General features: G+C 48.3%; 1 protein-coding gene across 2 annotated transcripts in view; it reads left to right on the forward strand.

The window, feature by feature from the left end:
* PTPRO (protein tyrosine phosphatase receptor type O) overlaps positions 1-14,254 on the forward strand; it is a 129,175-nt gene that overhangs the window by 67,657 nt on the left and 47,264 nt on the right. For both annotated transcript variants that reach the window (XM_083401843.1, XM_083401844.1), the window contains exons 3-4: positions 10,571-10,729; positions 12,775-12,927. In XM_083401843.1, the coding sequence (XP_083257969.1) occupies positions 10,571-10,729; positions 12,775-12,927 (312 nt within the window). The remainder of the gene's footprint in view (positions 1-10,570; positions 10,730-12,774; positions 12,928-14,254) is intronic.

Consider the following 14,254-nt stretch of genomic DNA (forward strand, 5'->3'; position numbering starts at 1 on the left):
GCCAGACATGGAGTGGAGAGAGGAGCCAGTGAAGTGCAGTGGTTTAAGTGTTGGACCAGGGTTCTAATCCCCACTCAGTCATGAAGTTCACAGGGATATCTTGGGCTGGTCCCTGCCCTTCAGCCTATCCTCCCTCGCAGGGTTGTTGTGGGGATTAAATGAGGAGGGGGAGAACCATATGTGCCCCTTTGAGCTTATTGGAGAAAAATATGGAATATGAATGCAATCACTTAATAAGAGGCAGGCATCCTGAGAAGGAGAATTCACAGCACATCCTGAGAGCCAGCCGCCATGAATATCACAACTGAAATAATAGGCAGGCACACCAGCAGACTGAACCTACCAGTCTGCCTTCCTTATGCCTCTGCGTTTTCTGAATCCATGGCCATTCATGCGTTTGATGCTGTGTCTTTTGGGGTGTTGCTGAACTTCAGCTCCCATCAGCCCCAGCCAGGAGGGGCACCAGTCAGAGACACAGCTATCAACCGTCCCCTATTTGGTGGGAAACTCCCTTATCCCAGCGCCGTGTCCCGCTGCTGTGCATTACTGATGATGTCTCTTAAATTTCCTGGGTTTCAAAGGAAGCAGCTCCTCTCCCTTCCTCCCTGCCAGCCAAGGAGGAGGGAGGCTCCAACTGTGTTGCTTGGCTGCGTTGCTCACCCAATAAGGAGTCTAAGAACGACTGGGGGGGTGGAGCTTGCATGCCTTGTGCCAATCAAATCGGCTGCATTGCCTGGGGACTCGCTTTTGCTCAGCACTTCCCAGCGGAGAGGTGATGGTGGTTTTCCTTGCTGCATCCCCTTTGCCAGGTTGCTGCGCTATGGGAACCATCGCTTGAGGCTTCATTTGGCTGCTGGCTGGGTTTTCTGCCTTTGGCTCGGAGGGGCTCAGAAGTTGAACGTACCTGTGCCCGGAAAATCCCTTATTTTGGCTGCTGACCCCTTATTTTCAAGGCTGCTGGTCCCTTATTTTCAAGGCTGCTGGTCCCTTATTTTCAAATCTGTAAGTTGACAGCTATGGTCAGAGATGTAGTCCCTCAACATTGGTAGAGCCACAGTTTAGCCGCCCCTGGTTAGTGATTCATTTGGTCCCCACCCCCTGGACTGGGGTTGCTATTTACATACATAGATGCCAATGTCACCTTTCATCTCTAGGCAAAGAGGAGCTAGGGAATTCTGCTCTGGAGGGTAGGACCTGTGCCGACGACGGCAAGTTACAGAAAAGGAGATTCTGACTTAATGTCAGGAAAAGCTTTCTGGCAGTAAGAGTTGTTCGACATTGGAACAGACACCCTAGGGAGGTTGTGGACTCCCTTCCTTGGAGGTTTTTAAGCCGATGGTTGGGTGGCCATTTGTCATGGGTGCTTTGGTTGAGATTCTTGCACCCTGGGGTCTCTTCCAAATATATAAAAGGATGTCACATAGAGGAGGGAGAAAGGTTGTTTTCTGCTGCTCCAGAGAAGCGGACACAGAGCAATGGATCCAAACTACAAGAAAGAAGATTCCACCTAAACATTAGGAAGAACTTCCTGACAGTAAGAGCTGTTTGACAGTGGAATTTGCTGCCAAGGAGTGTGGTGGAGTCTCCTTCTTTGGAGGTCTTTAAGCAGAGGCTTGACAACCATATGTCAGGAGTGCTCTGATGGTGTTTCCTGCTTGGCAGGGGGTTGGACTCGATGGCCCTTGTGGTCTCTTCCAACTCTATGATTCTATGATTCTATGATTCCAACATTATAATTCTATGATTTCTGGGGCTGAGGCAGGATCACAGGGGCAACATGGTGCCTGGATTTGATTCCTCTTCCCTCCCCATCCCTTTCACCTTGTGTGCCATGTGGTTTGTTTGTTTTTTCGATCGTAAGGCTGTGGGCAGGGACTGTTGTGTTTCAACCGATTGCATGCAAGTTCCTCCTGCTAGCCTTTTTTTCTGCTTAAGAGTACAAGCTCTCCAAATAAATAAATAAATGAAATAAATAAGAAATGCCCCACCCCCCTCAGTCTGGACCTGGATTCCCCCACATGCCTGCCTGCTATTTATTAAACAAAAGCCACGTGCCCAGGAGTCAAACATGTCTAGTTTGGTCCACAGATGGAGAGAAAGCGGTGACAGGAGTAGAAAAATCCTGGCAGAAGACGGTTTGAAAAGACACGAGGAATGAGAAGGGGAAAGCGGAAGGGTTTCCCCAGTGTTCGCCGACACTCGGCGGTTAAAACACCACCTCCTTTATATTGCGATCCTTAATTACCATTGTTGTCAACAGCAACCCGTGCGGCAGTCGAAACTCGCCGCGCCATATGGCTCCCTGTCTGCTAAAGATCACTGGCGTATGGAGACCATATGAGAGCATATTGACAGAGCGCATGCCTAATTGCGGCTGGGCCTTACAGACTGGCGTGCCACTTCGATCCAGGCGGGCGTCGCGCTCCCAGCCCGTCCGCTGGCGTCGGCTGCCGTGGGACACAGCAAACAAGGCCCCCGAAGAGGCCTCACTCTGCGAAATAAGCATCACCGAAGCAATTGGTCCCTTAGTTGTCCTTTGACATTTCACCACAGTTCCTCGGGGCCTATTGATGTTTGCAGGAGAGCTGCTCATCACTGTCACATCCCTCTTCAGGGAAAGAGCGTACAAGTCTTCAGAACAATGGCTTGAATGTCAGCCTAATATGCATGAGGCTGGCGCTTTCCTGCTTAGGAGTCGCATGGGCATCTGGTACATGCTATCTTCAACTAGCTTCACTACGAGTTGAGATAGATCCTGTTCACATTTTTCTTGGGTGTTAATGCTGGGTGCGTGGAAATTGCTCAGAATAGAGTCATAGAAATGTAGAGTTGGAAGGGACAACGATTGTCATCTAGTAAAAACCCCTTCAATACAGGAATCCTTTGCCCAACGTGGGGCTAGAAACCACAACGCTAAGATTAAGAGGTTTAGGCTGTTTAGGTCAGTTAAGCCTCCCCTGAAAAAGAGGGGGTGTCTCAATAAATAAAAGAGTGGAAGGAGGGCACAGGTTTGCATAACATCTGCTGGGGCTGATTTAATAATAATAATTGTAATAATAATTTATTATTTATACCCTGCCCATCTGGCTGGGTTTCTCCAGCAAATCTGGGTGGCTTCCAACAGAATATTAAAATACAATAACCTATTAAACATGGTGACAGCAGTCATGAAATTAAAAGATGCCTGCTCCTTGGGAGAAAGGCGGTGGCAAACCTAGACAGTATCTTATAAAGCAGAGACATCACCTTGCCAATAAAGGTCCGTATAGTTAAAGCCATGGTTTTCCCAGTAGTGATGTACGGAAGTGAGAGCTGGACCATAAAGAAGGCTGATCGCTGAAAAATTGATGCTTTTGAATTATGGTGCTGGAGAAGACTCTTGAGAGTCCCATGGACTGCAAGAAGATCAAACCTATCCATTCTTCAGGAAATCAGCCCTGAGTGCTCACTGGAAGGACAGATCGCAAAGCTGAGACTCCAGTACTTTGGCCACCTCATGAGAAGAGAAGACTCCCTGGAAAAGACCCTGATGTTGGGAAAGATTGAGGGCACAAGGAGAAGGGGACGACAGAGGATGAGATGGTTGGACGGTGTCCTCGAAGCTACAAACATGAGTCTGACCAAACTGCGGGAGGCAGCGGAAGACAGGAGTGACTGGCGTGCTCTGGTCCATGGGGTCACGAAGAGTCGGACACGACTAAACGACTAAACAACAACAACAACATTAAACATTAAAAGCTTCCTTAAACAGGGCTGCCTTCAGATGTCTTCTACAAGTCTGGTAGTTGTTTTTCTCTTTGACATCTGGTGGGAGGGTGTTCCACAGGGCGGGTGCCACTACCGCGAAGGCCCTCTGCCTGGTTCCCTGTAACTTGGCTTCTCGCAGCAAGGGAACTGCCAGAAGGCCCTCAGCACTGGACCTCAGTGTCCAGGCAGAATGATGGGGGTGGAGATGCTCCTTCAGGTATACTGGACCTTAGGGCTTTAAAGATCAGCACCAACACTTTGAATTTCTACGTACTGGTGCCCTTGTGGAAAGGATTAGTGCAACAGACGTAGGATGCCATGCCTCTCACCTTGGCAGGGGAGGGTGTGACCAGGTGACTTGAGGGTCTGCTCCATCTGCTGTCCAGGGGCTCGCTGTTGATGACAGGCAGTTCTGACGCCCTTACCTGCTCTCCCTATTGAAAGGGTTATTTCTCTTTGAACTGGGCTCACACCAAACAGCCCTTCAAATGGAGGGCTCCCACAAGTAGAAGCCACAGGACTGCCCTAGCTGGCAGCCAGCTTGAGTGTTATGTAGCATAGTGAGAGATGAGAGAGAGAGAGAGAGAGAATATGTGTTCTTTCCATCCTGATCGCTTCTTGCTGAAGTCTCCCTCCCACCCCCAGGTTTCAATCAGCACTACAAAGCACCTTTCCAGGCTGGCTGGTTCCCAGGGGGGAGGGAACACTCTTATTAGGGTCTGGGGAGACACTGTTCTATTTTGATCTCTCTCCCGCCCCCGCCCCCCCGCCCCATGTGCAAGTGAAGAACTCTAAGAAAATAAAATACCTAGGGAAAGTTCCTCTATTTATTCCCAATAATTAAAATTTGACTAGACACTGGATTCTTAATTATCTGCTCTCTCTTCAATGCCTTAGAGAGATGGGGAAGCAATATTAGTGGAGCCTAACAGAAGTTGTGCTCAGAGCAATACCATAGCATACCTTCTCCAGTACCAAACCGTTGGTTTAACGAAAACAACTTGCCGTATAATAGTAATTTTTAGAAGTCCAGAGACCCATCCTTTGTCAATTAAAACACACAATGAAACACTCCTGTTGAAACAACTCGGTAATCAAATCAGGTTGGCAGATTAAAAGAATGTCCTTGCAAATATCCCATGAGCGGTGGGATAATTTGTAGTAGGTTGGCAAAGATTTCTGACATCTAGCGGTTCAGTGATAGCAAGAACAGAAAGGGTTATTGTTTTGTTTTAAAAGAAACACATTAAGTTAGGTATTCCTACTAACTCAAGTGTAGAGTTGGACTTGCATATGCAGTCCCCCCCCCCCCCCGTGTATGAATAATGAGGTACAGTAGGTCATTGGATCTATTCCCCAATCCCCTAATTCACCATTTCGCATTCAGCTCCACCTCATCTGTTATTTTGCACCTGCCTGCAGCTGGTGGATCTCAAGGTTCTCTGAAGAAATGAAGAACATTCAGCCAGCCTAAAGATTGCCCGTGCAATTTTGGTTTCCATAAGGCAGTGAAAACCACTGTACTGTGTGCTCCAAAGTCTGCTTACTCCAAGTTCCTTGTGCATGAAGTCAAATGTGAGGGGACCGAGCTCAGAGGTGGAGAATGTGCTTCAGCTGAAGAAGCCCCAGGTTCTGTCTCTGACATCTCTGGTTAAATGGGAGAGGCCCTTGCCTCACATCCTGGAGAACCACTGCCAGTCAGAGTAGGCATTATTGATCCAGGTGGACAAGTTGCCTAACGAGGTATAAGACATCTTCCTCTGAGAGCATGGAGGTTGCAGCCAAGCCTGTGAATTGGCTTTAGGCATCAAGGAAGAAAATCCCCAGATTTATTTTTCTTTGAATGAAATCTGCAGCATGAATCTCGGCCAATTTTATTGATGCTTTCAAGATACTGTTTTCGTTTTTGGAAAGCAATTTAAAACTTTGCTACTAAAACAACATGCTTGCATCGTCACCCTTTCTCCATCTAGAGGCTTAGGTTTTAAGGCAAGCCTAATAATATAGCCAGGTTTGGGTCAGATCAATGCAATTTATTTCTTTTTTGTTCTTTTCTTTCCCCCCTCCTCTCAGCTCTGTATCGATCTTGCTCCTTGTCACAGAGCTGATCACACCGAGAGAATAAGAATGATATGTTTATGAGAAGGAGAATAGCAGCCTGCTGTAAATACACTTCTTCCTCTCTTTGGGAAGAGTTGGAAAACTAATGTGTTCTTCAACTGGAATATTGACTGGAGCGAACCACCAGTGTGATGGAATGCATAGTGCTGGACACAGATTGCAAAGACCTGGGCTCAAAGTACCCACTTTAACATGATGCTACTGCGTTCCAGCCTATCCTGCCTCAAAAGGTGGTTGCAAAGAGAATATGGCAGGCCAAGGGAGCCTGTGGCCCTCCAGATGTTGTTGGAGTCAACTACAACTCCCATCAGGCTTCACCAGTATGGGCAGTGATCAGGGATGATGGGAGTTGGGGTCCAGTAACATCTGGGGGGCCACATGTTCCCCATCCTTAAGCCGTAGGATAACCCCCAGGTATGACTTCACCCATTCTTCCTTGCTGCTTCTTCAAAGACTCCCCTCATTCTACTTCAAGTCTAGAACCCCTTATTTGAGTTCAATGCAAACTTCCGGGGCTCATAATGCTCACCTCAAATAATGAGCGAGCACTTCAAAATCCCCAAATCCTTCTCCATTTCAGATTAAAAATCCAAGCCGGAGAAGAATTCCTGGCTTAATTCACTTGCTACTCACCCAGTCCTAAAGAGAACTTTGCATGGCTAGGACTTCTCCTTCTGGGATCTCTCCTAGCCATACAGAGCTACAAAATACCTCCATAGCTGTGGAGGTTGTTGATGCGAGAGAACCCTAGCCCATGAAGGACCCTTGAGGCAAGAGAGTCACCTGTGGTGGGTGAATTTTCCCCACCAAAACGATCAATTTGCCCCCCATTGTGTGCCATCTCTGTTTTTTATTGGCTTGTAAATGAGTTGGGTTCCATGATCACTGCAGATGGTGACAGCAGTCCCGAAATTAAAAGACGCCTGCTTCTTGGGAGAAAAGCAATGACAAACCTAGACAGCATCTTAAAAAGCAGAGACATAACCTTGCCAACATAGGTCCGTATAGTTAAAGCTCTGGTTTTCCCAGTAGTGATGTATGGAAGTGAGAGCTGGACCATAAAGAAGGCTGATCGACAAAGAATTGATGCTTTTGAATTATGGTGTTGGAGGAGACTCTTGAGAGTCCCATGGACTGCAAGAATATCAAACCTATCCATTCTGAAGGAAATCAGCCCTGAGTGCTCACTGGAAGGACAGATCGTGAAGCTGAGGCTCCAATACTTTGGCCACCTCATGAGAAGAGAAGACTCCCTGGAAAAGACCCTGATGTTGGGAAAGATGGAGGGCACAAGGAGAAGGGGACGGCAGAGGACGAGATGGTTGGACAGTGTTCTCGAAGCTACCAGCATGAATTTGACCAAACTGCGGGAGGCAGCGGAAGACAGGAGTGCCTGGTGTGCTCTGGTCCATGCGGTCACGAAGAGTCGGACATGACTAAACGACTAAACAACAACAACAAAATGAGTTGACCCATCACCCCAATTTGTGTTTGGGGGTGATTTCCAAGCCAATTTGATGTGAGCCATTAGCTATTGGCCCAGTTTTGTTCCAATGTGTCACCGTCCTCTTTCCCTCTTGGTGCTTGTGATTGGAAATGTAGCCTCTTGATTGCAACGGTTGGTTATTAATTGTTGTCAGTCTGTCTTCCAATGCACTGATAAAATGGGAGAAGAGGTAATAGGGGTTCAGCAAATCCCTCCTTTGGCCCTTTTGTCTGCCCTGATTCCTCACCCAAAGCAGCACAAACAAGCAGTACAAGCAAAGGAAGAATGGGAAAAAGGAGCTGTTTGTCAGGGTCCAGCAGAGTTTAACAGTACCGTATGAACAGCCCAGCGATCAGATTCCAAAGTAACCTCTGGCAGTCAAGGCACCAGAGGCAGATCGCATGGGCTACGTTGCCAGGATCAGGCCTTGTTTCGCACCTTCTCTCATAGACCAGTTGCTCAGACTACAGAATCAAATTTAGGAGAGTTATATAGTAAAGGTAAAGGGACCCCTGACCACTAGGTCCAGTCATGGCCAACTCTGGGGTTGTGGCGCTCATCTCACTTTTTTGGCCGAGGGAGCCAGCGTACAGCTTCCGGGTCATGTGGCCAGCATGATTAAGTCGCTTCTGGAGAACCAGAGCAGCGCACGGAAACGCCGTTTACCTTCCCGCTGGAGCGGTTCCTATTTATCTACTTGCACTTTGACGTGCTTTCGAACTGATAGGTGGGCAGGAGCTGGGACCAAACAACAGGAGCTCACCCCATCGCGGGGATTCGAACCGCCAGCCTTCTGATCGGCAAGTCCTAGGCTCTGTGGTTTAACCCAAAGTGCCACCCATCAAGTTCTTATATAGTGCCTTTCAAATATAGACGCATGGAACTGTAGAGTTGGAAGGGACCCCGGTGCATTTATAAAGAAGCACACTTTCTCCTGGGTTGCAACACAACAACCACAACAAAACCAGGTCTAGCCTCCTCCTCTGATATTGGGGGTCTTACATCTGATGAAGTAGGGCCCACTGGCTTGAAAACTGATGCCATTAAAGCAACCTTTCAGTGCCGCGAGGGTCTTGCTGCTTTTGCTGAAGCAGATTAACACGGCTGCTCTTCTGGAAATCGACCTTGAACAGTGAGTGCGTAGGGTACTTAGCTACTGAGATATTCCAAAAGACGCAATGTTGAATGCAGCATCTCCAAATGCTATTCATTAGTCCATGTTGATTTGCTGGCTGCAGCTAGAAAGAAAACAGAAGAAGGGAGAGCTTAATGATGCCTCCCACTTGATCTAATCATCACTTAATTAAATCAAAAGATCAGGGCCAAAATAAAATTGTAATAAAAATGAATACCAAGCTTGCATTCCTCATCTGATTTCTTCTGGGAAGAAGTAACAGGGTAATGCAATCGCTCAGTCTATAAAGTTGCCGTAATTAGAAAATTGTAATGTGATTATGGCATAGGGAGGCTTCATCAGGCAGAAAGTCATGAAGGATAGCTAAGCCCCGTGTGCCTTCAGACCATAGTAGAGGCAAGCTGAATCCAGGAGGAGTCCCAAGGCAGACCATCATGCCTGATCCTACCTAGAAAATTGTCTGAACCTAACCCTGTCCAGATGCGGGTGGCGCTGTGGGTAAAACCTCAGCACCTAGGACTTGCCAATCGCATGGTCGGCGGTTCGAATCCCCGCGGCGGGGTGAGCTCCCGTCGTTCGGTCCCAGCTCCTGCCCACCTAGCAGTTCGAAAGCACCCTTAAGTGCAAGTAGATAAATACGTACCGCTTTATAGCGGGAAGGTAAACAGCGTTTCCGTGTGCTGCGCTGGCTCGCCAGATGCAGCTTCGTCACGCTGGCCACGTGACCCGGAAGTGTCTGCGGACAGCGCTGGCCCCCGGCCTCTTAAGTGAGATAGGCACACAACCCTAGAGTCGGACACGACTGGCCCGTACGGGCAGGGGTACCTTTACCTTTACCTAACCCTGTCCAAAGGTTTCACTGCATTGGTTACTTTATAATTTGCCTTTCCTCTGAAGACATCACGGCAGTGTACGTGGTTCATCCTGACCCAAATTTTATCCTCACAACGTCCCTGTGGGGTTTGTCAGGCTGAGGGAGTGCAGGCCCAAGGTCTTTTGGTAAGTTTCACGGCTGGGTAGGGATATGCACCAGTTCCAGGAAAACACTCTAACCACTACACCATGCTGTCATTATGTTGCAAAATGTCAGTTGAAACATGACTCTTGCAATTCACATCTCTGAATTTGGTGAATAATATGTACAAAGCTGCATTCATGAGGGGAAAGTGTGCAAAAATATATTAGGGGGAACTTCCTGTGTATATTAGACAAAACTGCAGACCAAAACATCAATATTAGGAGAGTTTTCCTAAAGGCGTGTGGTTATTTTTTGTTGTTGCAAACTATTGCGAAAATGTGGTGAACTGAATTTAAGACTGAAAATGTGAGAGGTGGTGATAAACTGAAATCGGCAGACTTGTCCATCCCTACCTGGTGTGATGGAACATTAGAGGCATTGGGGGAAATTAAAATAGAGGCTCTCCTACATCCAGTTCCTGGAGCTCTTCTGAATGCTGGGATGCCACATTTGAGAGATGTCCCATGGCAGCATCAGGTGTGTGCCATGCTGGGGGGCACTGGGACCCCAAGAGCTGCCCAAGGGTGCCACTTGCTGGTCACTGCAGGCAATGGAACAATTCACACATTTACCTTTTACACACTGAGAAATTAAGTAATTTATTTGCATGTACGACTAAGACCACACAGTGGCGTAGCGTGGGTTGTCAGCACCCGGGGCAAGGCAAGTAATTTGCGCCCCCCCCCCCCCCCGCTGCACTGTCCCTCCCCCAGATAGTCTCTCGCTCTCTCTCCGCACCGCACCGCACGCCTGGCACCCCCCTCCACAGTGGGCGGCGCCTCGGATCGGATTCGCACAGCCAGCACTGCAGTGAGAGAGAGTGAGTGAGCCAGGTAGGGGCAGAGAGCTGCGAGTGCGAGCGCCCCCCCCCCAAATGTTGCGCCCGGTGCGGCCGGCCCCCCCTGCACCCCCCACGCTACGCCACTGAGACCACAAGTCACTGCAAAATATTCATCTCTTTCTAAAAGTATAACCTGATTATCTTGAGAACTAAAATGCATTCTTTCTTTCTTTCTTTCTTTCTTTCTTTCTTTCTTTCTTTCTTTCTCTCTCTCTCTTTCAGAACCTCTACCTGTAACCAGCGTTTCCATCTATGACTATAAACCATCACCAGAAACTGGGGTGCTGTTTGAGATCCAGTATCCAGAGAAGTACAATGTTTTCACCCGCGTGAATATAAGCTACTGGGAAGGGAAAGACTATCGGACCATGTTATATAAAGGTAGGTGGAATCTTAAACAATAGTAGTTGAGGTCAGAGCCAAAATTGAGGAGACAGAGCCCAAAACGGGCAGGACAGCCCCTTTTTCTCTCCCTCTCATTCTGATACCTCTCCCTTGCTTCTCTGCCTCCCTGTCTTCCTCCACCGCTCACCAGACTGTCAAGAGAAGGACAGATTATTCTAGTTAGAAGTCTGAGCAGATCACTTGCAGGGAGCTTCTCCCTCCACCTTAGATCACTCCATCCATCTGGTCTCCTCCTGAACATTTTCCCCTCCTGACCTTCTCTCCCTTTGGACTCCACCCAACCACAGGAAATTAGGCTGTCATCCAAAAGTTCCCTACCCTTGGGGGTATATCCAATTGTCTTCACATACAGAACAGTCTGGTAGTGCTGCCTGACTACACCCTTTCCTCTTCCACCAACAACTCCCAGCCCTTTCTGTCCCTGGGCCCTGTATGCTGACCTTGTCTCAAACCTTTGGGCAAGTTAGAATGTTTATAGTAATTCTATAGCACCTCAGCAGCTGATCCAATGGCCAGGGAGATCTCCTTTCAATATGATGCAACGTAAGTACAGAAACATCTTGTTTTGCCCAGATACTCATCACCTACTGGAGGTGTGAAGTTCACATGAAGCTGGAAATAAGGGACAATTCACAAAGCCAGCCATTTCGTTAGCTGATTATCCTGTTGTGGTGGCATTATTGCTTTATGTCAAGACCTGGGGGATAAAGTTCCTGCTAATGGCGTCATTTAACAAATACTCCTCCTACAAACCATGCTTCTTACTACCCATTACATTAGCTCAATGATCAAGAACAGGCATAGGCAAACTCCGACCCTCCAGATATCTGGGACTACAATTCCCATCATCCCTTGCTAACAGGACCAGTGGTCAGGGATTATGGGAATTGTAGTTCCAAACATCTGGAGGGCCGGAGTTTGCCTATGCCTGATCAAGAACATCCTTTGCATGCTGAAGGTCCCAGATTCAACCCCCAACATCTCTTGGTAGGGAATGTCCCCTTCCTGAAGCCCTGGAGATCTGCAACCAATCAGCGTCAACGGTATTGAATAAGATGGGCCAATGGTCTGTCTTGGTGTAAGGCAACTTCCTATTTTCCTAAGCAAGAATCACTTTCTGTCTTTTGTTCAGCTGAATAGCTGAAGAAGCTGGAAGGTTACTATTAATTATTATTGGTCATTATTTGGGGGAGGCATGGAGCTCTGTGCTAGAGCATTTGCTGAATACGCAGAAGGTCCCAGGATCAACATCTCCAGGTAGGGTGGAGAAAGACCCATATCCAAAACTGTGGAAAGCTGGTGCCAGTCAGTCCATAGGGAACACTGAGGTACGAAGCAGATAAGTCACCTAAATAATAATTGCTGTGAATGGAGGGGGAAAGTAGATTGTAGACGGGGGGGGGGGGCAGCATTGATTCAGAATAGCACCATACCATGGTGTGGGGATTGGGGGCTTTAACACTTTGCCCCTCCCCACTGTAAAGAAACCCCCACAACTTTGCATCTTTGGTTTGCTCCTTGCAAGTTTTGCCCCTTGGCGATTTGTCAGGAATGAAGAAGCTTTTATATCATCCGTTCCTCGAAATGTTTCGTGTCACACCGTACATAATAATATAATAATAATTTATTATTTATACCCCGCCCATCTGGCTGGGTTTCCCCAGCCACTCTGGGCGGCTTCCAACAGCATATTGAAATACAATAACCTATTAAACATTAAAATCTTCCCTAAACAGGGCTGCCTTCAGATGTCTTCTAAAAGTCTGGTAGTTGTCTGGTATGTTGCCACTTGCGATTCCTTTGCCTACTTTCGTGTTTATTTTCCTGGGTCTCACTTCTAAGTACTTTTGACAGCCAGGAAGAAAAGGGTGGAGGCACGGAGTGGGTGGCAGGAGTGTAGAAATGTTGTCGAATGCACACACATCCCGTATCTCTGAGACTGTGCCAAGCAATATCCTTAAGACTGTGACTTCGGGTCATCTGGCTCATGTAATCTGTGCCATTTGTTCACCACCCTGCAGATTTCTTCAAAGGCAAAACCGTTTTCAACCACTGGCTGCCGGGAATATGTTACAGCAACATCACGTTTCAGCTGGTGTCCGAAGCGACGTTCAGCAAAAGCACCCTGGTGGAATACAGCGGGGTGAAACATGAAGCAAAGCAACACCGAACAGGTAGGACAAGTGGCTTCTGTGTGTCGTGTGCACATTGCGAGGACAGGCGGAGTCCCCCAAACCCTGGGTGCCCCCCCCTCATGTGGAATAAAGACTCAAGATAATGTGCTATGGGATTAAATTGGCCACAACTTTATTATATTTCAGATGTGGGTAGACCTTGGATCAGGCATTGGGCGTTTATCCCTCCCCAGTCCCCAGCCGGGGATCTAGGGAACATCAGGGTTATCCAGTGGGGGGGGTGGGCCAAGTCTGGAAAACATATGTTCAAGCAGAGGTAGCTGCCCCTGTTACGCTGCCGTCGCAGGGGAGAGCAATGACAACCACTTGGCGTACGGTCAAAGCCTCTCCTCAGAAACCCCTTTAACGGGGAACCCTGGTATATCACCGCCACAAAGAGGAAGGGGGCGTGGGTCACTGCTGCATGCCCCCCCCATTCAGGAAGATAGACTAAAGGATTCTGCCCAAGGCCTGATACTGCCAAAGTTGTGACGTTTTGCTACGGGAAAGGCAAAACCTGCCAATGCAGGGGAATTCCTTTCCGGACCTTCAACAGCAACCTTGACTTAGCAGCGCCCGCATACCTGCAAAATAAGACTTAACTGAGGGTTGGTAGGGTGGGAGAAGCTCTGGAACCAGCTGAGGATTCCCAGGTAAGATCCTCCCTCTATTTTGTGGGCAGGTAGTCCCTCCCCTACCTGGCCTGGTCTCCTTGGCAACACTTCCCCCAGGCGGGATTGGACATCTGACTGAGGTAGGCGGAGACCTCCAGGTATCCCACCTGGGGAAGGCGAAGCCAAGCCTGTGCTGATGGAGCCGCACAGGGTCCAGGGGCTGTGCGCGTCCACGCAAAGGGCACGCCCCGTTTAATGTGGGGAGCGGTCATTGTATCCAGATACAATGCATTGTCCCCATAAGCAGAAGCCTCTTCCTTTGGCCTGAGAGAAACCCTGCTGTGAATCTGTGCTTTAGAGGCCTCCCCAAGACCTGTACCCTATATGCCAAGGATGGGGCAGACGGATGCTGTGGCCCTCTAATTGTTATTAGACTCCAACTGCCATCTGACTTAGCCAGCATGGCCAATGGGCAGGGATGAGGGGAGTTGTAGTCTTGAGGACGTGGAGGCTCCCCATCACAGGCCAAGCGTGATCTATTATGATGGGATATTATCTCCACCCAAGGCATGATGGAGACCAGAAGTAACTGGGAAAAGATAGAGATAATATTTTACAAGGGCAGGAAGAAACATCACGGACAGAGTGATTGTCACACACAGAGGAAGAATAAGGATATAGTTTGAATGCTTCACCTGTAGGTTTGTAAATCA

This window comes from Podarcis tiliguerta, assembly GCF_965153285.1.
Source record: "Podarcis tiliguerta genome assembly, chromosome: 10".
Taxonomy (NCBI): Eukaryota; Metazoa; Chordata; class Lepidosauria; order Squamata; family Lacertidae; genus Podarcis; species Podarcis tiliguerta.